General features: G+C 36.6%; 1 protein-coding gene across 2 annotated transcripts; it reads left to right on the forward strand.

Moving 5' to 3' along the window:
- Positions 1–1,206: 1,206 nt before the first annotated feature.
- Positions 1,207–23,662, forward strand: DNAJC10 (DnaJ heat shock protein family (Hsp40) member C10; the record flags this gene model as incomplete). Of its 2 annotated transcripts, XM_082001869.1 has the most annotated exons (22): positions 1,207–1,407; positions 3,114–3,279; positions 5,022–5,072; positions 6,464–6,546; positions 6,734–6,865; positions 7,747–7,840; positions 8,062–8,139; positions 9,346–9,389; positions 9,774–9,911; positions 11,035–11,124; positions 11,912–12,025; positions 12,813–12,927; positions 14,685–14,812; positions 15,080–15,196; positions 16,315–16,416; positions 17,426–17,581; positions 18,936–19,069; positions 20,575–20,628; positions 21,029–21,176; positions 21,624–21,743; positions 22,905–23,021; positions 23,593–23,662. In XM_082001869.1, 22 exons carry the CDS (start codon positions 1,207–1,209, stop codon positions 23,602–23,604), a joined length of 2,394 nt encoding a protein of 797 aa, XP_081857995.1. In that variant the 3' UTR covers positions 23,605–23,662. The 2 variants fall into 2 exon arrangements, with proteins under 2 accessions (XP_081857995.1, XP_081857994.1); XM_082001868.1 differs by lacking the exon at positions 23,593–23,662 and having other exon boundaries at positions 22,905–23,121.
- Between the last annotated feature and the right edge of the window lie 1,130 nt (positions 23,663–24,792).

Here is a 24,792-nt window from a genome sequence, read left to right on the forward strand (position 1 = left end):
GACCACTCCACATTACTCCCGGGCGCGGGAGTGTCGAGCGAGGCGGGAATGAGGCCACAGTGAGGCCAGGCCCGACTGTGAGAGGGCGGGCTGGGACCGGGGTGGCTCAAGAGGTAGCGGTCGGGAGGAGCCGAGCCCCCACCCGCAGCGGGCGCGGCGGCCACGTCAGCCGCGGAGCCGCCCCGCCCGCCTCCGGCCCAGAGCCGGATCCCGGCGCGGGCCGCCCTTCCGCCCGGCGCCGCGGTGAAGGCGCCGCTGTCCCATGTTGCTCCGCGCCTGGCCCGCTCCCTCCACTGGCTCTCCGCCGCTCTGAGCCGCCGGCTGGCGCCGCTGCCCTCCCTGCAGCCCGGTAAGCGCCGCGCCACTTCCCCGGGGCTCGCCCGGCACCGAGGCCGCGCCAGCGGGGAGGGGAGCGAAGCGGACCGCGCGGCAACCCCGCCTCGGTGGCGGCCGCTCGCCGGACACCCGTCTCCCGCCGCAGCCCGGCCGCCTCCCGGCCTCGCGGGGCTGTTACCTCCGCCCTCGCCGCGGCAGGCGGCACCCGGCGGCGCCCCTCCGCGTCCCGCCGGCCGGCCTCACCGCGGCGGGTCCAACCGCGGGCCTGGGCGCTGAGCGCGAGCGGCCGCCGGCCTCTGCCCGGCTTTATCTGCGAGGGGCGCCCGCCGCCTCCTCGACGAGCAGTCCTCCGCCCCGCGGCGGCGGCTGGCTCACAGCCACCGGCTCTTTCGGAAGGAATGTCCCCCTGCGGTGCTAAAAGTAAGTTTTGAGGGAAAAGCGAGCCGTACTACAACCGCTTTTTTTAACGTGATGTAAGGGGCTGGTATTTGGTGTCGTTGAGTGCAGCTTTGCGTGATTACCTCACAATGTACGTAATCCACAGGTGGTCTGTCACTTGTGTGGTCTTCAGAAAGAAAGTAGTTCGCCATCAAGAAACTTAAAGTTCATGTGCAGTCTGATCAAGCTGGCAATGAGGTTCTTTACTAACGTATACTATTGAATAAGTAGTAACAGGTACTTAATTGCTCTTTCTTCCCTTTTCTTACAGGTTGTAACTTTTGCAAGACTTGTGACATGAAGTAGGACAATCAGCGTTTTGAAGAGCTCCGTCATAAATACGGCTGCATCTCTGAATGTTGGTGGATTTACTGGAGACTCTTCCCAAAGCCTGCTCGAATCAAAACCTGTAAACTTTCCAAAAGCTTCATAATGCAGTTCTTAGTATCCAAAGGAGATTATATTAGATATTTGAAAAGATCTTTATTGCTAGTTTTAGTATATGTAATAGTTCTTGTGTGCACTGATCAGGACTACTATAGTTTACTTGGAGTATCCAAAGAAGCAAGTAGTAGAGAAATACGACAAGCGTTCAAAAAACTGGCATTAAAGTTGCACCCTGATAAAAATCAGGTAAGTTACATCTTTAACAGGTCAAAGTTGTTGAGTTAATGGATCTTAATGTTTAAACAAAAAGTGGTTTTCATTTATCTAAAATGTTTCTCTGTTCTTGTGAAGTAATGTAACCACCTGATGGTTCAGCTCAGATTTTCTGTAGAGAAAATTTACTAAAAGGGATAGACTGGTCATCTATGGTTGTGTTTAATTTCGGACATATTAAACTGCTGTACTAAAAAAAAAAGAAAGAGGCAAGATCATTTAATTCTTAATTGTATTTTTGTAAATAGAGGAAAACTTATGTCTACTATATTACCTTGGTAAACTGGTGAGTTTGTCTCTTTTTGTTTAACTTAGCGGAACTTACTGCTTCCCTAACATGAAGTATCATCTAAACAGCAAACACCACCAGCCTGTATGGAGACATCAGTCTCCAAGTATCAAACAGCACAAAGAAGGAATTCTGGGACTGCCAAGGCATAACGAGGGAGGGTAATAAGGAGCTCTAGACTAACTAGAGAGAAGACTGAGAACAGCTCAGTCTGTGCTACCATGTTTTCTGAAGTACAAAGAAATAATTTTTAAATGTAAATATCATCAGTTTTTCGTCAAGATTTACTGAAGTAATCAGAAACTCTCATGAAATACAAGGGTTTAGATCTTTATATGTGCAACTGCAGCTGCACAGAGCCCCAGAAAACAGTGATGTTCCATATGAGCTCAGGGCCTGCCTGCACAGAGTACGTTGAAGCCTCTGAGGCTCTCATGTTTTACAATGGATTTGAACATGGCGAAGCTCTAAGAGAAAGCCAAATCTCAACAAAGTTAGAAATGACAACTTGTAGCTATTAACTGCTATTTCCCTGTGTTGATACCTTTCAAAATAATAACATTTTGGGTCAGGTTCTGTAGTTTCCAAGTATGCAAACACTACTAAAATACTACTAAAGATTTTTCAACAGGTTATGTTCAACATTAAAGATGGTATATAGAAGATGAAGCCCTTACACAAATTCTATAATGGTAAAGCATTTCATGTATATTTTGGTAAATAAGTCAAGCATTTTTAAGAAAAAGTGTCTTTTGCATGAACTGTGTAAGCACAAGTTAAAAGGTTATGAGAGTGCTGCAGATTTCGCTCACCACTGTTCCACTGCACCAGCTCAGAACTCAAACTGGGGTTCAAAATATGTCTGCAGATTTTTCACTATTCTAATTCTGAAGCTACCTAGAACCAGAATGCTTTTTAAATAAAAAAGGGGGCCTCTGCTTACACTGTAAGATCAGAAGGGATGAATCTGTCTTTATAGCAAAGATATTCAAACTGGACTAGTGGTGTTCTAGGGGAGTAGAAAAGATTATAGATGAAATGGTAAGTCTTCATTATTGAGTACTTTTTTTTTCTTTTTTTTTTCTTCCCCATTGGAGAAAGAGAGTTGAAAGAAGAGGGGTCACTGGAGAATGTTACAGCCTCCTACCAGTTCGCTTTGTATTTCTGTTGGTACTTTAGTGAGGATGAAGAAATGAGCAGAAGGTGCATCTGGCTTCAGGAAAGCAAAACTTTACTGTAGTTTCTTTGAAGATCACTGTGTAATGTCTGCTTCCATCACAAATGACATCTTTAGTAGGGATATAAAAATATTTCCAAAGATTATTTTCTCACCATTATCTGTACAATGTGGTTTATTAATTACTTACTAATTATAGTTTTCCTTAAATAGAATGATCCAAATGCACATGAAAACTTTTTGAAAATAAATAGAGCCTATGAAGTACTTAAAGATGAAGATCTACGGAAGAAGTATGATAAATATGGAGAGAAAGGTCTTGAAGATCAGCAGCAAGGAGGTCGTTATGAAAGCTGGCACTTTTATCGCTATGATTTTGGTAAGTTATGATGTATGTTTGTGACTTGCTTAAAACAGTCACAAGTAAATGCAATATTCAGATCTATATCAGATCTTTTTACACATTTCTGATGTATCCTCTCCAGATTTCTGCCTGCTCTCTTGTTCTGTACCTGTCATTTTCTCTCTGCTGACCCAGTCTTTCATTTATGCTGCTAATGGCTACCCAAAAATACCAAAAATGTAATAATCTATTTACCCAGTCTTTTGTTCCTGCTGTTCCTGCTGCTTACCTTTTTATTGGTCATCTAACTTCTTGTGTATTTTTTTAAAGTGCGAAGCTGCTTTTTTTTTTTTTTTAACTTAAATTCCAGTGTTACGGTTTCATCAGCATTCTTTTTAACTCTTTAATGCAGAAGGATCTTTTTTGTTTAGAAAAAGTATTCTCCAGTGGATTTTGAGAGGAGATTTTTGTACTGTTAAGCCTATTTTATATGCAGTTATACAATTAGAGATCAGTAAAGAGGTAGTAGAAAATGAAAAAACAATAACTATCATCCACAAAATGATATTGAGACAAGTTATTTAATATTTGTCTTAACAAATTTTAGGTAGTTAAAATAGGGGACTGAGGAATATGGTTTGATTGATATGAAAAAAAAAAAAGCTGAAATGAGCCTCCACCTTGGCAAAATGTTTTTCTGGTGGTGTTTGATTTAGTATGTCCCAATCTCTAAAAAATTAATGTCTCTGCAAATTGAAATTGACTAAACCAGAGGTTCCTATCACAGGAAAATATGGAAATTACCCTAAAACTTCTTCAGATGAACAGATTTAAGAAATTTTATCTGTCTGAAGTTGCACTGCTTGATTGAGAAACGATATCCTTGACTGTCTATTTACCAGTCGTTTCAAGAGTATCTATAGATACTTTTTTCTTTTATATGTATGTATATTAGAATATACATACATATTTTTATATATGTATGGGTGAGTGTATGTATTGCATTACATGATATATAAATGGATGGTGGTATAAAAAGTACCTTGTCACCTGTTGAAATTAATTTCTCTCATTATTTATTTGTATTTAATCCTTGTATACCTCAGGTGAAATGGCATCTCACCATGTTAGGTACTGTAAAAGATCTGTAGCCATAGTAGTGTAATATAATGCTGTCTAATAGTATTTTTGGTATCTCTGCACTGCCTTTCTCGCGTACTTGAAGTAGTAGACTGTTTTGTAGTGATGTTCTAGATAGGACTGGTTAGCATTTTAGAAAAGCTGTCTTCCTTCCTTTATTCTGTCCAGTTTATTCCACTGCGTTCACACATTCTGTTAGTGGAAAACATTGTGGCTGAAACGCCTTTGTGATCTAAATAGTTCAGAAAACCAGAGGCTGAGAGAAGTGAAGGTTTCCAGACATCACATATAGCGCGCTCAGTGAGAGCTGAAGCTTCTTGAATTTTAATCTGACAACTGGTTGATGTTATTTCTAACACTCTTGCCGTGTCCTCCACTCACTCGCTGGCTGCTCTGCTAAACACCAAAAGAATTGATGGTGGCTTTTGTAGCACGGGGGCACAGGAGTTCACAAGAGATTAAACTAAGGTTACATATTACTAAGCAAACATAGCTTTGTTGTAAAAACTCTCATTGCCAGTTTAATATTTCAATTTAAGTGTACTGTCTTCTGTTTTCTGTCTTGTGAATAAGATGATAGTCTGTTTCTTCATTTTAAAGATGGCAAAAATGGAAAGCAATTGTTGTTTTTTCAATAGGTATTTATGATGATGATCCTGAAATTATAACATTGGATAGAGGAGAATTTGGTAAGTTTTAAATAAATAGCTACCTGTTAGACAATATGGCAACCCAAAGTAGCAATTTCTACATTGAGTGATACATCTATAGACTTCTATTTACATATCTATACAAAAAAACTGTCAGAAAATCATCTTCAGATAAGAAAAAAAAACCCAAAACCAAACCCTTCCTGTGTTCAGTAATGTAATGCTAGTTAGCATCAATATCAATAAACAGTTTAGATTAAGTTTGAAAGATATTTTCTGAGATCTGTAGGAGGAAATTAAGGAATTAAGATTTTGTTTCTCCTAACTTACTATTTTTTTGGTCTCTTGTCTAAAAATGCACTTGATAGAACTTTTCTATTATATTTCTACTATTTTTTTTTCTGTGAAATCCAGTCAATTGTGCCTTGCACAAGAGGTTCAAATCCAGAAGGTGATACCAGATAATAAAAACACAGCTAAGTAAAACAAGGTCTGGAAAGATAATGCTTTCAGTGAGGACATCATCCTTTTTTTTTTTTTTTTTTTTTAATTATAGCAGTTTATAACTAAAAGAGAAAAAATACTGGATTTTGTGTGGGTTTTTTTCATCTGCATTTTGAGTACAGTTTCCTTTATACGGACTGGATCTACATGCTGAACCAGTTTTGTAAACTGTTCTAATAGCAGAGTGTCATGATGCTTTCCATGAGAACCTGGTCTTGTTTTGGTTAATTGATTTGCAGAATCTACACATTCCTTAGTTGGCTTGTTTGTGAGGACATTTTAATATAGGCAAATATAACTTAGAAAATTCACTATAAAAATTATGTCCAAAAATGGAGAAACTGAAAGCCATGTAATTCAAGCTGATAACATCTGTGTGTGTATATTTTGTTGCTGTTGCTTTCTTTTATAAGCAAGAGCATTTAATTATGTTTCCCTTGACTTTTCTAGTAATCATATGAACTTGGATTTTTAAATTGCATTTTCACCTGTTAGACAGGGATTCTACATAAAAAGATTGCCTGGTGGAACCCAGAAAATACATGAAGTGTTATAAGGAAATGGAAAGTTCTAGAGGGTAAAAATCTTTTAGAACTCTTACTTTGTCTTTAAGGTAACCAGACTTACACTATTACACATTTCAGCTAGGTTAATCTGTAGAGAGTAAATTTATTCTTAATTAATAGAACAGATGTTGAAAGTCAGGTTGCTGATATTCTCTGAAATAGTCACTGTGGTAGGGAAGTGCACAAAAATCATATGTGCAAATGAGGTGCAATCTTTATCCCATCTGCGTTACTGCTGCTGTGTCTGACATAAATACTGAATTCAGCTCTTGGGGGAAAAACAATCTGGTAAAAATGTGCATTCTCGATATAACTACGTTGTAGATGAGTATTATGTAAAATTTTCTTCTCTCCATCCAGATGCTGCTGTTAACTCAGGAGAACTGTGGTTTGTGAATTTTTATTCTCCTCGATGCTCCCACTGCCATGAGTTAGCACCTACGGTATGTATAACAAGCAAATTAACTCTGAAAATGAACTGGTTTTAACAGCATAAAACCTAATGAAGTGGATTTTTACACTGAAGCTGAAACCAAAACCAACAATTCAAGATGCTAGGACTAAAACATCCTGATTTTTCATTATATCTTTATAGGAAAATATCCTTTTTCCCCCCCCCTTTTTTTCTAGTGGAGGGAGTTTGCTAAGGAGATGGATGGAGTAATACGCATTGGAGCTGTCAACTGTGGAGATAATAGGATGCTTTGTCGAATTAAAGGGATTAACAGTTATCCCAGTCTGTATGTTTTCAAAACTGGAATGGTGAGTGATAAAATTTTAAGGGTTTAGAGAAAGACTGAAATCTGGAAGAGTATTTCTTTTAATACTTGTTCAATCATAGATCTTTATAGAAAGATCTTCCTTTTAACATATTACTTCCTTTTAATAAATTGCTTTTTCTCTTCTTTCACCTTAAAGTAATTCAGAAACTTAACTTCAGAAATAGATACCTGGTTTATACAGTGCTTTTTTTGAATCATTTCACTGTGCAACATACCACTTCTAATTTGGGAAGATACGGGTGGCAGTGGTGCTATAGCAAAGCAATAAATCTACTTGGACAGTTTCTCTTAGAGTATTGTAAAGGACTTTCAAATACAGAGAATAGTCTGTGGTTTTGAGTCTAAAGAATATGATCATGTGCCTAAAGAAACTTGGAAATTCCTTCCACAAGCTTTCCTGCATGCTAGCTGCATTATGTACGTCACACATTATAGCTGCTTCTTAAGTAGCGGTGCCAGGGGCGGAGTACAAATTGCATTCCGTTACATTTTGACCATGATAGGATTTGAGAGGTTGAATGCAGAGATTGTGTATACACAAATGGACTGATGCAAGAAATTTTTATTTAAATAGAAGTATAATCACTGGGAGTTGGTGTTTCTAAGGCTAAATTATCCTTGTGTTGCTGGATTTGGAAAGAAAACACATTACAAAATTTAAATGAAAGTTGAAGGCCACACATTCCAATATGGGAAGGAGAGAACAATTAGCGCTAAGGGTTGGGGGGTGGAAGGGTGGCAGGGTCCCACAGTTGCATAAGTACTGTTATAGAGGAAAAAAAAGTAGGTTTTGGGATGGTTTATTTTTGGGTTTTGGGGTTTTTTTAACTTTTTATAAACGTTATTCTTTGTTTTCTATAGCAACCAGTGAAATATTATGGAGACAGGTCAAAAGAGAGCTTAAAGAACTTTGCCATGCAGTATGTTACAAGCACGGTCACTGAGTTATGGGCAGGTAATGTTCACCTATTTTTCTGGGGGTGTTGTTCTTGAAATTGCTTTTACAATAAAACATATGGCAGAAATTATGTATACAACCGCATCTGTCAACTGTGTTACTAAGTGTTATTTTTGAGATTAAAAATATCTTACTGTAACTTGCTAATATAAAGGTAAAACCTTCTTGTTTTGTACTCTTGTTAAGTCACAAACTGATGCAAATTGTTTCACTCTCAGGAAACTTTGTTAATGCCATTGAAACTTCATTTGCTTCTGGCGTTGGTTGGCTGATCACCTTCTGTGCTGAACGTGGGGGTAGGTATATTAAATACTTTTCAAATAAAGCAAACAGGAAAAAAAAAGTACTTTTGCTGATAGTGGCATAATCTCTTTCTAATAAAAAATTGTAAAACATCTTTAGATGATCACAGTATCTGGACTATGGGTCATTTAAGCACAATTTTAGAGGTGGTTTGACAAAAGGGACATTAGTAGAAAGATTATGCTATTGTACGTTCGTATTGTCATGTGAGTCACTACAGCAGCACTCAAGTGTAACCCCTCAGGAAGGGAACTGGCAGAAAAGGCCTCTGACTGCAGTTTGCAGCTCAAGCTCAAATGACAGATATGCATAGGTGCGTGCCAGCTTGTCAATGATAGCTGAGGAGAAGGAAGGATGTATCTCCCCATTAAACCACCAATACTCAAAAATTAGCTGCATATTTTCTCAGAACTTAGGTGTGGACACAGCATTGATGTCATGTCTGAGTTTAGAGTTGCACTATTTTTTTGTAGCTGTTTGTCACTGACTTTTTTGAGATCAGTACCGGATATGGTATATGAGAAAGTTGCCTTAGTTAGCTGATAGAGCTAAGTAAATGCACTACACCTTTGACAAACAAAGACTTCTCCATCTTACGAAGAGACCTTTGCTCTGTGAACTGAATAACCAGAGCTGCAGTCTTGGATTTACATTTGTAATAGCTTGATTTCAAATTGCAGTCCTTTTGTTACTAAGTTTTCGACTTTGGTCCAAGTAAAGCGAGGTTGATGCATCTTCTTATTTCAGAAAAAAAATCTGCATCAGAAGGCAACTATTCAAAGTCTGGATGGGTAATTACAGCATATGATGTATTTATAATAGTAAGTTGTTATTTGAATGACAGAAAATTGATATTTCCTTTGAAATCTCATTCCAAGACAGCATGTAGATATACCTCTTGGTTTGTTTTTTTTTTTAAACATTGGTTAAGAAGAAATTTTAAACGTCAGTCTTTGTATACCAAATAAAATATTAACATTTTTTTAATTAATTTAATAAAATTAGAATTCTGTGTTGATGAAGCAACAGAATGTTATTCATGTTATTTTTAACTTAGAGTAGACAACCATCAAGTGCTGATTGCTAGATGTTACACCTTGAAGTCACAAAATACCAGACAAATAGCCAGGAAGCATGCTTTTTGAAATGGTCACCTTTTGAAGTTTTATGTTTGTAAATAACTAATTTTTATTTTGCAGATTGCTTGAGTTACCAAACACGCCTTAAGCTAGCTGGCATGTTGGTAAGCGGTGTTTCACTTTGAAAGCATTACCTGTTACCGTTAAAACAAAACAACAGAAGTGAAAGCATAAAGTTGTAGCCAAAACTCTCACTGAGTTTAGTGGAACCAAGATTTCACCCATTAACTTTCAGAAGAGTGAAGTATTTTGACATAGTAGCTATTGGAATAACATAAAATTTTTAAAGAATTTTATAAAATATGAATGAATATCAACAAATTAATTGCAATGTGGTCTCCTGCAATTTTCAAAATGTTGTATATAATTGCTTGTGTTGGGATTTTCAAAAGCATTTCTGAACCTGAAATTAAAAAATACTTTATGTGTTTGTTTTTTGTTGGTTTGTGGTTTGTTCCTTGTTTGTTTGTTTGTTTTTTTAATTACAGGAAGGTCTTGTTAATGTAGGCTGGATGGACTGTGGCACCCAGGGTGAGCTTTGTGATAATTTAGATATCTCATCTAGTACTACAGCATACTTTCCACCTGGAGCCACCATAAATAACAAAGAGAAAGGAGGTGTTTTGGTACGAGTTGTTTCATAGCCGTTCTGTATTTAGCTAAAATAAGGTGATGACAATGACAAAGGGATGTATAAATAATTTCCAAATTGATTATATATAACTGTAAAGACGCTTTTTTCTTTTTCTTCTAAGCTTGTATGCTCTGGTATGAGTTTATATCCCTCCTGGCTTCTAAGGCAGTGATCCCTGGAGGTGGTCCCCAGTTGGCAGCTCTGCAGGGAGAGTGAACAGGAGCACGCTGCAGTAGCAGCAGCCCGTAGCTCTGCCTAGCCACCTCCTCAGGAGTCCCCCGCGCAGCTGGGGGAATCCGGGGGTGGGATGTGCTCTGTGACAGGCCCAAGAGCTAGTTCTGAAGCTGCTACCCAGCTATCTTGGGCAAGCTTGGGAGATTTGCCATGTGCCCCCAATTTTTATTCCAGAAGGAATGTGCCTCAGGTATCACAAGTTTGAGAAATGTTACTCTGAACGGAGTACTGACATGTGTGATAAAAGCATTCCCGTGTTGTCCATTGGTACAGATTATGCATTTTGGCTCTATTCTAATATTGCAACCTCCTCCTACGTTTGTGTGGTAGTTCTAACTTCCTTAACTGATGGGAGACATTTCTCAGTTTGAAGCGTGGCTTGCTCCCTTATTGTCACTACTGTTATCTGTGTCTTTAAAAGGAGAAAATTAAATTTGTAACCTGCCTACTTTCAACCTTGTAACTTACCAACTCTGAGTTACTGATTCATATTACTTCCTAAATTTAAAAAATTACTGAAACTTAAATGTCCGTACAGTGCAGTTAAGGAAGGCTGTAAAACTAGATTGGAAATCTTGTAAACTTGATTGGCAAATTTGGTTTGCGATTTGAATTTGAGACGTAGCACCCTCTTTGGCACAATATGGAATCTTGAGTTTAATATTGGGGGAAAAAAGCTAAAACGCAGTATTCTGAGGGTGACGTTTGTGAAACTATATATATGAAAAGAAGTTGATCAAACAACATATTATTAACTGTACTCTTCACTTGATGGGAAGGAACAAATCAGAATAATTTCCCTGACACTGAGTACTAATCAGCAACAATCAGGTTGGTGTTTGTAATTCCATATAAAGAACACCGTTAACTTTCCTTCCTAGTTTCTTAACTCCTTGGATGCCAGAGAAATATATCAGGAAGTAATGCAGCATCTGCCAGACTTTGAAATTATCTCTGCAGCATCATTAGAGGTGAATTTTTAAAAATATGCTAAGATTTCTTTAAATAATGTATTTTTACATTTTTATTGTTACTTTTTTTACATTTTTCAAATCCTGTTGACATAACATTTAACATTTACTTAACTGAAAATTACTATATTTTTTTCTCCTCTGTAACCAAAATTATTTAACATTGTTTGTCTACATTTTACTTTTGTTGCTTAGTAAAACAACAAAAGTAAGAGGGAGAAGGGCACATATTTAATAGTAAAATAGAAAACCAAGGAAATTGCCATTTCAACACACTGCAACTGTAACAACTGTAACTTTCTAGTTATTTTTTTAAATAAACTACATTGTAGAGAATTTTTTTAAAATGTATTTTATTAGCAATGTAAGAAAGAAAAAATACTTGTTCATCCATGATAAGTTCTGTTTGAACTGAAATTAGAAGTCATAAAGTTACTCCTGTCTTGGAGGGAAAAAAGAGGAAACCTCTTTTCACACTTGTAGGGGCACTTAGCAGCTTGATCTACAATAGGAGACACATATGGAAACAAAAAGTATAGAGGGTAGCACGTAGCCAGCTTGTTTTCAGATTTCTTCCTCTTTTCCATTTATGGTGCAGTAAAATGAAGTTTAGTGGAAGGACTGCATGAAAGAATTTGTTGCGTGGAGGAGGTTACTCAGATGAAAAATTGGGCATTTGCTGTTATAAAACATCAAAGGAATTTACAAGTTGGTATGAGCTGGGAATAATTTTTGTTTTGTTTCATTTTTTGTTTGTTTGGGTTTTCTCCTTCCCCTTCATTTAAAGGACCGTCTGGCTCATCACCGATGGCTGCTTTTCTTCCAGTTTGGCGAGAGTGATAAACCAAACGTACAGGAATTTAAGAAACTTAAATTTTTACTTAAAGATGAACATATTCAGGTAAGACTGCTCACTTACCTAGTGTTAAATACCATTTACATTCAGAGAAAAAGTCAATATGTTTTTCATTATTATTAGCTGCTACTACCACCTGCCACCACTGGTACTGAACGAGGTACATTATCACGTGGTAAATCTGTAGTAAGCTTTTAATTTAAAGCGAGCAATGAAGTTTGCCATATGGTTTGAATAATTTAAAAGTAGTTAGGAGGGATTATCTTTTAAATCTGCTCTCTTATGGGAATGTTGCTGCAGATCCCATTGAGTTAACAAAAGTTAAAACTTCAAATTAATGTATGTGAAACTGTATTTTAATTACTCAGAAAACTCTGTAATTATCTTGAATTTTTTCTTAATAAAAAGAAAAATGTACAAATTCAAACTGTACTAAAGACATATGGATTGTGTTATTCTATAAGGTATGTATTTTTAAAAAATTGTTGCATTGACTAGAAGAATTTTAATGTCACATTTATTTTAGGTGTCTTTTTTCCTTCCTTACTATTTTGGTTGGCGGGGGGGAGAGGATTCTTTAAGGTTTTATTCGCTGTTTTGGCCTTTAAATTAAAAAATTAGCAAACAACCTAATATAGCTGTGCTACTAGCTTCCCCGAACATCATGGTTACAAGATTGTCTTAAGACATCTGCTGTTTATAAAAAGGCTACTACTTTTCCATATTTTTTACCTTTTTTAATGAATCTATCCTAACTCTTACTGCTTTTCAAAATATGTTAATCTGTATAAATCAGGATGCATTAATTAAAATGGCACTGTCTGTTCAATAGGTTGGCAAGTTTGACTGTCTTTCCTCACCAACTATCTGCAACAAACTGTATGTCTATCAGCCTTGTTTAGCAGTCTTCAAAGGAAAAGGAACTGGAGATTATGAAATTCATCACGGTATGGGAAACTTTGGCAAGTTTAAATCATTACATAATCACTTTGCAGTGACACTATCCTTGGCAAACTGCATTTGTTTTCCGAAAGAAGTTTTGTAGTTTTAATATTTGCTATTTTTCCTCTGACCTTACTGTAGCCTTGCACAAACTTATTATTTCCTTTAGTTTTTTGTTTGGTTGGGTTTTTTTCCCTGGGTAAGCAGTCATTAGATGCCAAGAGATGTATTTTGTCGTTACTATTCTGCCTATTTCAGTGTCATTTACATAATTGCATACAACTGAAATCTCTGAAGCTGACCAGGAGAGCTTCTGCTTTGGGTAGGATAACCAAAGAATGCTGTAAGGCAAACCCGTCACAGAGGATTAACATGCTAGTTGTACAGTGCTGCCAACTTAACAAACTTGGATTTGATTTCATGTGTCACTGCACTAAAACTAATTCCATGTTTTGCTGACTTCCATCCAAGAAAATCTATATTGAGACTTTTACCACTGACTTTCATTTCCAAAGTAGCAGTTTCCTTCCAGGAAAGGTTGGAACTATGTTACTGTGTACCACTGAAAGGATTCAAAAATGCTGGCTGAAGGGGAATGGAACCTGAAGCAAAACTGTAATTTGCAGCAATGGGTGTAGCTTCATCCAGAATGCGGCACAAGACAATTATGCAAGATAACGTTCTAATTTTCTAGCTGCTGAGGTATTAGAAACAGCTTGCTAGAATTAGGTGAGAGCCTCAGTACTGTGATAAAGAAGAAAGGACAAAAGATTTTGACCACTTAGAAAAGATTAGTTGTATCTAAGGGGGAAAGATGATCCTGTACATCTCACAATTGCTGCCAGGAAAAGCCTTATATACTCTGAAATTTCCACTCCTGCAGAGAAGCCAAGAAAGGGTCATATACATACAGCATTTTAAGATCTTATAATGGCAAGATTACAAATAGTGTAAGAGAAATACATTGGACTACAGTACACAGATTCTTTTCTGAATGTTTGGTGCACTATTTACAAAATAGATGGCATCTAGAATGTTTGCCAATAGTCCTGTCACTCCAGTATTTATAACAATGCAATACTTGAAAGAATCAGGTGCTTTTATATGCTATGTTCAAGGGCTTCAGCAGTTTAAAATCTACAAACAGTAATAAGTCTTTGTGCCATGACTTCAGATTTAATTACCTGAAGTTCTTATTCTCGGTTCATTTCAAGACACAAACTCTGATTTCTGCTGACAAATATGCACCTGAAGGGTATGAAGAGCCTTCATCTTTGCCCACTAGATCTGTGTCAGCAGAAACTTCAGTTACACCTAAAAAGCTGTGATTTATCAATATATTTTGCTTTAAGACTTTATTGTGCAAGTGTATCTAGAATAGTAACTTTTTAATTTCAACAAACACTAGTAAGATGGTAAAACAGCCAGCAGTCCAGACACAAAAAAACATTCATTTTGTTTGACAAACAAAGTTTTGTCTTGAATAAAACATTTATTTGGCTGATACTGGTTAAATATCCAGTTTAGTATTTAACCAAATATCAACTATCGCCTAAAGTAGGTCTTACCTATGTAGGTTTGGACAGTTTAACGTTGTCTTCCTGAGCAAAAGCAAGCCAGTAGCTGTTCAGTTTGTTTAAGCAGGCCATGTTTAAAGATCAGTCAAGGGAACTGAAGGATTCCTGTTGCTCTCTCTGAGGTTTTTTTAATGAGACCTCTCACAGGGAAAAATAAAGTTTCCTTTCTGCGTTGTACTTTGAAGGAAAGAAGATCTTATATGACATTGTTGCATTTGCCAAAGAAAGTGTCAACTCTCATGTTATCACATTGGGACCTCAGAATTTTCCTGACAAAGAAAAGGAACCATGGCTTGTGGATTTCTTTGCACCGGTAAATATTTAATATCTGTATTTCCCTTCTTCTAAAATGTTATGTAACAAAATACTAGCAGTATCTTGAAAGTGCCCTTCAGCATTCATGAGATGGTATTGTAATTTCTCATTCCTTGGCAGCATTAGTTCCTAGAAACCTGTGTGGGTTTTGTATCTAGTGGAGTCTGCTGTCAAAGCAGCATATTATTAATCTCAAACAGCTTACGTTCTCCTGAGAGCCAGCTGCGGGGAAAGCAATTGCGGTAACTTGCATTTTGTTTTCTAGTGGTGTCCTCCTTGTCGAGCTTTGTTGCCGGAGCTGAGAAAAGCATCAAAACATCTTTATGGTCAGCTTAAATTTGGAACACTAGACTGTACTGTCCATGAAGGGCTTTGCAACATGGTAAGCTGCAGGAACTGGGGGGAAAACAAAAAAAATCCTTCCAAAGAAAATTATTTTCTTCTAGTTGGGAGTAGGGAGATGGGGGCAGACAATGCATGATCTTTAACCAAACAGGACACTTGTATCATAATTTTTTTCAAAGGAGCAAACTATGTAACCACTACAGATAATATATTGATGCAAAATACAGGTCACATTTTTGCTCTGATTTCATAGTGTTATTGGAAGACTCTGGAAGTGTCAGAATTTACTAATCCCTATTTTTTTAAAGAGCAAACTAGAATTAAAGCAGACAGAATTTTTTTTTCTAGTGTGTATATAAATATCTACATGCATTCTTTTTGTTCTTCACATAGGAGGACAAAAAATAGTAAAACATTAAAAAATACAAGTTTTATATTGGTATAACACTTTTTGAAGATGTCTGCAAAACTACTTCTAATTCGGTTCACCCTAACTGACTTTGATTTTTGTTTTGTAGTGCTTAAGGAGTGCAGGATTAATTTTAAAGCAAAACAAAGTTTATTACTTACCGGGTTATGCTTATTTAAACAGATAGTAATGGAATTAAATTTTAAAAAAACTGCCTATTTTGTGGTTCACAAAAGCTTTTTACGCTAGAATGTATTTATCTTTAAAATGTGGATGTCTTAAAACACATGAAAAATGAGCAAAAAAGAACAAGCTTTTTAAAGTTTTATTGAGATGTGTTTACATACTGAAGAATTCAAGTCATGGAAGCATCTGTGTTCAATAGTAAACAATACAGTAGTAAACAAAACATACAGTACAAGCATTTTCCCCTGAAGACCAGGAATAGCTTTAAAGTTAAGGCTTAGGAGGCCTGTGGATTAATTCCTGTATTTGTGGAGCATGGCAAAATAACTACTGGCTGGTTTTTAACTTCAAAGCTAACTATGCCATCTCTGAATACAATTGGCATCTTTTTGGTCCTGATTTGTAATGGCTTCAGACTCCCATCTGCATGTAAGTGTGAGCAGTTGTAATGTGCAAACGGAACAGGTTAGCTGCTGTGAGCTAGCAATACCGATGGCAGTTAGAGGAAAGTACAAGAAACCTAACAATGCTGCGCCGTTTCTTACTGTCTGTTTTGTTAGCATAACATTCGAGCTTATCCAACAACGGTTGTGTTCAATCAATCTGATGTTCATGAATATGAAGGACATCACTCTGCTGAGCAGATCTTGGAGTTTATAGAGGTACGTAAATTACAACCCTTGTTGCAGTCATGCTCTGTATGCAGCTCATCCACAAACGTGTTCTCTAGTTCAAAAATTCTGAGACTATTTTTTTATTGTTACTCTTATTAGACTAGTAAGATAAAGAGTGGAAAAAACCTTGGGCAAGAAAAGTGATCTAGCAGCTGTCAGGGGCTTGACACCTAATGGATTAATTTCTCTACTCTGTCAAGTAATTGCTTTGAGATCATTAGCAAATAACTTAAGAGCCCTTCCAATCTGCAAAGACTTCTGTCTCAGAGAGAGGATAAAGGAATTAAAAGTATGAAGTGCTGTAATGTTAAGGTGAAAATGCTTCACATACACACCTTGACATAGGAGGAAGTTCACATTTTTGTCAGTTAGCTTGCTGCTCTCCATGCTTCTCAGCGGTTTCTTGAACTTTTTTAACTCACAGAACTACAAATAGTTGGTAGTCATTGCTGTTGCTGCCAGAGTTTTGGCGCCAGCATTCAGGTTCTCTCACTGCTAGGTCCGCAGATTATTTTCCACTCTTTGAAAAGACTGTTCATTCTCTCCAGGCAGCCCAGAGAAAGCAGGTTTCAGAGCACACATGCAGGAACAGGTGGAGAGCAGTCTTTTTCAGTTGATAGTCAGAGGCCCCTAGTGCACCATATGTGTTCTTCTGCATCCCAGCCTGAACAGCATGGCTGAGTCTCATAATGCCTGTTCTTGCCAGGTAAGCTGAGTTTCTTGCCTTTTGCCCCTCTTTTGCAGCCTGGCTGTATTTTTTTGATAGCTCTTCTCAGCAAATCAGGCATATAGTTGTCAGGTTGAAAGGATGACTTTTGATGCTTCCATGCCTTTTGGTGGTGTGGGGTCTTCCCTATCAGAGCAGGAAGCAAATGTCACTAAAAGAGGGACAACAGGGACAATCTCAGAATTTGGTACAGTCTGTTTGTATGTGATAGCGCTCGATACAGGATAACTTATTGTTGTGAAATATGTCTATTAACTGTCCTTACTTTAGGATCTTAGAAATCCATCAGTGGTCTCCCTAACACCAGAGACATTTGTTGAATTAGTTCAGAGAAGAAAACGAGAGGAAATCTGGATGGTTGACTTCTACGCTCCGTGGTGTGGACCTTGTCAGGCTTTAATGCCAGAATGGAAGAAAATGGCCAGGGTAAATGACATTCAAACATTTTTTTTTCTGCTTTTGTGTCCTGTTCCGTGGAATTATTGAGATGGTACAACTACTGTCATAGAGACTTGCCAACTGAGAAAGTCTAGTGATTAATATTGCAGGCAAAACAGGGGATTCTTACCTGACAGATTTATATTGCTTCAAATACAAAGCTTTTCTTTTTTTTTTTTTTTTTTTAAAGGTTTGGTACATTTATACTGTAATTGACTTTTTCCTATTTTCAAAGATCTAAGAAACTTTAGAGTAACTAACTTTCCTTGATGCTTAGTGCTTTGTCTCGACAACAGCTCTGCGTTTGTTTAAAACAAAATATGAAAAAAGGATTTACCCGTAAGAAATGGTTGAAATAATTTGCCACTTTATTCTCAGTAGTGTTTATGATCATTAGTCATCTTTAAGATAGCACTTAGACCTTGGTGAAACCTCTGACTTTGAACTCGTTTAATCTTAAATTCATCTTATCCATTTTAATTATTTCCTATATTAGAAAGATTTTTTTTTTCCTACGATTTTGTTTTTTTCCCTGAAAATAAGTAAGTGTTAAATAACATGCACTTCAAAGCGGGTTGTCAGTTAGCTGAATTACACATAGTTCAGTGTGGAATTGTTGGGATTGGGGAGGGTGTTTTTGTTTTGCAAGGTCATTACTGTGTTCTCTCATTTGCAAAGGCCATATTACTTTACTGACAACCATCTGGGTTTTCCTGGACATGTTTCTAGGAATTTGAACTACAAACTTTGGGCAAAAAAAATAGGGCTTTGGAAACAAGTACATGACTTTCAGATATTTAGAACTTGCCAAACTAGGAGTTCTAGCCAGGATTCTATATTCTAGTCAAATGTCTGTGAAGTATTACTAGCTCTATAGTACATGTTCGGTAATCATCAGCTTCCCTGCCTATGCCAGGTGGTTTGGGCCTTTGCAGCAAATACAGTGTGTTCAAGACACAGGCCAGCTGTGTGCTGATAGCACATCTGCACTGTACCGGGATCCGCCATAATTACAGAGCCGATGATACGGAACATGGTAATATGGTAGTCCTTATACTAAATAACCACACTCATACGTACCTCTGAGGCAAGGTAGGTGCCTCATGAGCCACGGGCATGCAGCTTATACTGAAATGTACGTGCATGATGGGAATGTACCTGGGTAGCTGGCTCCCATTAGATACCAGTGACCCATTTACAGGAAGGAAGCAAGCCTTGTGATAATCTTGGTTTGTTTTGGGGTTTTTTCCCAACTAAGTGATTAAGACTTAAATTCTGGTATTACTGAAACTGTAGTTTTATTGGTTAGCATATCTGATTGTAGCTTTTCTTCTTTTTTCAGATGTTAAATGGATTAATCAGTGTAGGCAGTGTGGATTGTCAAAAATATTATTCTTTCTGTCACCAAGAAAATGTTCGGGGATATCCTGAAATAAGACTCTTTCCTCAAAAATCAAACACAGCTCATCAATATTAGTAAGTAGTCTAGTTTAGTTTAGGAGATGTTAGATGATGTGGAACAAGATGAATATACATCTTCTGTTGTGTACACGTGGTTCATCACAGCTATTAAAATAGGCTGTTACGATATTACTGTCCCAGATGTTACTGACTTCGTTACTTCAAACTAGTGCCATTTTATTTTGCCATTTCATTTCAGTGATTTGTACTGAGACTGCCTCAGGAATCTTAATTTTTATTTCTTGTTCTTTATCAATTGCCAGTTTTCTAACTTTAATTGCCTGTAAAAGTAGATTATTTAAACCGTATAATATAAAAATACTACTAGGCCTAATTGATTGTAGCTTTATCTTCAGAGAACAGAGCGATGTAGCCATCTGATCATCCTCCCTGCCAACAGGCTGTTAGCACCACTGCAAAAAAAAAATCTAGTCATCCCATGTGTTGCATCATTAGTGTGGAAACATTAATCATTAACAAAACAAAAAAAATTCTATGGGAAATGAAATCCAGCCAAAAGCAAAGAGCCTGTCCCCTCCATTTCACAGTACTGTTTGAAGATCCAGAGATTTTAGGAAGCACATGCATATTTAAAGATAGATAACCATCTGAAATAGCAGATGTCTTCCTTCATTATTTTACAAAATTAAAATGCTGTCAGATCACAAACTGTAATGCCTCTTCATCGTAGTGCGTCATAGACTTCAGTAGCTTTCAGCATTGGACTGCTTGCTTTTATTCAGGTCTTCTAGATGAAGTTTTACTTAAAAGCAGAATTTTTTTTCCTGTTGAAAATAACTAAGTTAGTGAATATGACTAAGTGCCAAATTTCTAGTTATGAGTCAGCTCTTTTGTGAAAAAATATGGAAGTTTGTCTCTTGAAATAAAGATTACCAAAAGCAATTATCAAGTCAGATTTTGACAAGGTAAGTCTGTTGTAAAATACTTTGTTATAAAGTTGTAAATTAGTGGATATGAATTCTAAATTAATCTTTTTTCTAACCTGTCACTGGAATCTCAAAATGCCCTGGAAGTCCAAATAATAAATCCTTGTCCAAGTAACCAGTTTGCCTGGACTTTCTACTGTCAAATTGAGGGAAATGTATATAATTAATAATTGTTTCATTGTAATGAATGAACATCAATTAGAAAATATATTAAGATGTTTCAGTTTAATTCTCACGCTTCTTTGAGCCTGCATTTTACCTGGAGTTATTACCAAAGATCCTTCATTCAAAATAGTTCTAGCTATCAAAGCTTATGTACTCCAAACCAACTTTCTTACTCTCTTGACATAGAATTTTCTTCTATTCATGTTGTAGTCCTTAGTTCTGTATCTTTTAATTGTATTAATGAGACTTTATTTACTCAGATTTGAGAGCAAGGTAAAAAAACATCCTAAAACATACATTTAAATTCATTATTTCATCATTTCCACTCTACAGAGTGTTGTTTTTTTCCAAACATAATTCAAACTACTGAGCAACTGAATTTTTGTTTTCTTTTTAATCTTTTTATAGTAGCTACAATGGATGGCACAGAGATTCATATTCACTGAGAGGCTGGGCATTGGGGTAAGTCAGTGCATTAAACTTTGTTCACAAGCCGCTTAGATAGTTTGCTTGCAAGGAGAAATTAATATTTAAATGCTATGTAAATCAAGAATTAGAAACAAGTATATATATTGCTTAATTTAAGATGTTAAAGTTTCCACATCTCTTAACTCAAGCTTTTCAAATGTGGAGAAATAGCATACTCCTTACTGTCCACCTGTTTTCTGAAGACCTGAATAATAAATATTATTATTTTGTCTACCACTTTAAAAAAGTGATTCTCTTATAGGTACGAAGCGTAATGTAGTGATTTCCAGGCTACTAATATTCTTAAGTTCAGAAATTTTTCTTGTGTTTAAATGGAATTTGGATACATTTAAAACTTTGAATGGATTATGACTGTTATTCTTCCTCTCCACAGATACTTGCCACAAGTGTCTGTAGACCTGACTCCTCAGAGTTTCACAGAGAAAGTTCTGAATGGAAAAGATCACTGGGTCATTGATTTTTATGCTCCTTGGTGTGGACCTTGCCAAAATTTTGCTCCTGAATTTGAGATCCTTGCAAGGGTAGGTTTTTAACTGTATTGACAGATTGTTATACTTGTAATGGTTATTGGAATTCATCAGCACTTTAGTTTTTAGCAGTCATCCAAAAACCACATAGCCCCAGTGATCCTCCTTAGGAGGACCCTCTTCAGTCTCACTTGCCAGTGGGTATTATCTCTTGCACAGACACACACAGACCCTCTTTTGAGACAGATTTCAGCTTATGATGGGGTGACCTTTGGAACTGTGATGTGCTTTGTCCTGAATTCAAGTGCTCCGCTGAACATGTAGCGGCTTCTGATACAAGGTTAACAGTCTGCGAAGCAAACAAGCAACTACTCTGAAATATTTAAGATTTGAGCAATGTCTTTCATTTACTTTTAGCTGCACTGCTGGCTTGTTCAAGTTACTTGCTTACAGTCACCCATGGAAACTTGAAGGTGGTTTCTAATAAACCTTTCTTTTTAGACTGTTAAAGGAAAAGTAAAAGCTGGAAAAGTAGACTGTCAGACTTACGCTCAGACCTGTCAAACTGCTGATATCAGAGCCTACCCTACTGTTAAGTTTTACCCCTACCAAGGAACACAGGTAAAGTGTCATCTTTGTGTACGCTGGTGAGCAGGTACTGTTAGTAGATGCATTTTATTTCACATTAAGACTTAAGAGACTATTTCTGTAACATATTAAAGTGCATTATTTAGATAGTTGGGAGATACAATAATAATTTATTTCACTAATATTTAAAATAGGAAGACAATGATACAGTAATAAGGCGTTATTGAAAAATAATAAACTTTAATTTAATAGAACAGTAACTAAAACGTGGGCTTAAGCAGAACCAAGGTTTAATTTTGCAGGGATCTCATGTGACAAAATGTTTTTCAACCTTTACCAATTCCACCACCAGCTACCAAAAGTAGGAAAAGTCTCCCTCTAAATGAAATGTGGACAACTTAATTTTGGCTAAAAAGAAATATTCTTTCACTGTAATCATAGCATTCCGTTACAATTTTGACTTAAAGTATTTTTAAGACAGAAATTTGATTAAAAATATTTAGTTTTGTCTCAAAAACAAACCTTATCAAACCATTTCAATTATCAGTGTGACTCTCAGCATTTCCTACTAACAGATTAGTAGTAATAAAGTAAACTGAAAAAGTATCCAGATAGTTCTAGGAAATTGCCTTTATTCATGTAAAACTATTACATTTCAAGAATATTATAGTCATCTTTTTAAATGTATTAATGCTGAAGATAAAGTATTCAATACATTCTGATAGTTAAGGCAATTCTTTTAATTACACTTTCCTTTTCCTTTTTTAACGGAATCTCTTATGGGAAGTTCTAGAAATCCTTCCTTCAGAGAATCCTAAATTCAGTAAGATTTTTCTGTGGTAAAGAGTAAACTTTTCAGGTCTCAAAAGCAGCGATCCACACTGACAGATTTCATGACCATAGATTACAAAGTGGCAGACTTTGTAATGGCTATCTACATTAAATATTTTGATGAATAACTGTGAGAAAATTATACCTATTTCAGATTTTTTTAGGGATCATGACAAAATTTGCGTGGATTTGAAAACTAGCAGCTAAGGTTGGTTCTTGCTATAAAGACAATTAACATGGTTTAAGCAGAGACAAAAACATATCCATGTAAATCAATATACCAGAGTCCTTGTCTTCCTCCAAGATTTTCTGTTCAGTGTGGAGCATGGGTAACATGTTACACAATTCTTTTTTTTCTTTAAGAAAAATGTTCTTGGCGAATATATAGACAGCAGAGATGCAAAAGGTATTGCTGACCTTTTGAATGAAAAATTAGAAGCCATTCAAAATAAAGGAAAAAGAAAAAAATCTAGAAATAAGGTAAGAATACTTATTGTGGGGCCTTTTGCAAAAGACTTTTATTATTGTAAAGAATAGCCCTTTAAACCAGCTCTTTGTCCATGAGATACAGCCTGTAATATCTTCAAATAGTACCAGTTACATTTTACTTCCAGTCTTGTGGTGGTGGTTATTATTTATTCAAACTCAGTTCTCCTATGTCCACGGATGTAGTAGAGAATGCTGCATACTGCAGTTGCCACATCAGTTATGGCAAGACTTAGAATTTATAGATATCCATGGGACAGCTGCATTTAAAGATAGATGGCTGAGATAAACTGTATCTTTAGGTGTAATCCTTAGACTAGATTTAGCAAGCAAGCACCACATTAGAGAGGCTGATTACTGCAAGTTTGGGATTAACACTAACTCAGAAGATATTAATACACAGCTGTTAAGAAGTACCCTGAATTTTATTTAAGAAACATTTGTCCTTGTTGAAAAATTAGTACCACAGAGAAAGAGAAACTTAAAATTACAGGGGAAGAAAACCCAAATAGTGTTGATTTTTATTTGTACTTGCAGAATAACTTGTTTATTTTCTTGTCACTAGGATGAACTCTAAGTGGTACTGGAGGTAGATACGATTCAAAATATTCTGAAGCTGTGAATATAGAAGACACCACAAGAAAAATATGAGGCTGGTTACATTCATGACAGGACAAAAGATAGGAAAACTAGTTTGAGTTCATGGGCATATGTGACTCTATGAATTCTGTTGAAACTGTGGTAAGATGAAAGCATTTTGGTTTTGATGGAGGCATTCAATGTTTCTGCAAAAGAATTCTTCATGTCCCTCTTCTGATACACCAACTACCTTCTTCCTAGTCAAACATTGGAGCTGACCAGAAATGTGGACTGTATCACTTTTGCCTACCCATTTACTAGTTCCCTATATTTTTCTGTCTCTTTTCAAAAAACAGTTTTTGAATGTGGCACTCAGCTTGTGGCTGAATATGCACTCAAACCACTCTGCAATGCAGAAACACAATGAGGGATTGTCTGTTTGAAAGACGAACAGGTTTACCTGATGCTTTGGGGTTGCATTATTGTCTACTTAACTGCTAAGAAATAAAATCAAGAACTGATAGCAGGATAGGTTTATTGAATGACATTGCTCCTGCCCTTGAGTGGATTACTCTATGGTGGCACTGGGGGTGGTGCTGGGAGGGAAGAGAACTTTGAAGAGTCTCTTTGGTTGTTTGGTTTGTGGGGTTTTTAATTTTCTTTTTTAAATAATCCAAAAAAAAATCCAGGACTCCAAACTTAGTGTTTCATTGGCTTTCAAAATTTAAGTTATGCCATAGAAGCATCTGCTTAAGTTATTAGGTCATAACTTTATTATTGCCTTTTTAAATATGAATGTATTCTGTGGATATATTTACCCACTTTTGGTATTACCACTTCTCCTTTCTCTGCAGACATGTTTTGAGGGGTTTGTTTTTTTTATATAATCTTAGGCAAGCAGGATAGCAAGTGCCTTTTTTTAATTTAATAATAAACACTGTACATGGCAATGTCTCCTTATACATCTTAATAGAATTCCCACGCTGTAGAATAATATTTTTTCATAGCTTCTCAATAGACAAGAAAAATTACAGAAGACTGTAAAATGCCTGCTGCATTTAAGAGTTCAACATTGAAATGTTTTGTGTTTTCAATAAAATGCTGCTGAGAACTTGTAAGATTGACTTTTCTCCCTGCTCTCCGTGGATCTAGATTTGGCATGACTCTTCACTGTAGTGTGGGTATT

The sequence above is a fragment of the Phaethon aethereus genome (genome assembly GCF_964289735.1).
Source record: "Phaethon aethereus genome assembly, chromosome: 6".
NCBI classification, from domain to species: domain Eukaryota; kingdom Metazoa; phylum Chordata; class Aves; order Phaethontiformes; family Phaethontidae; genus Phaethon; species Phaethon aethereus.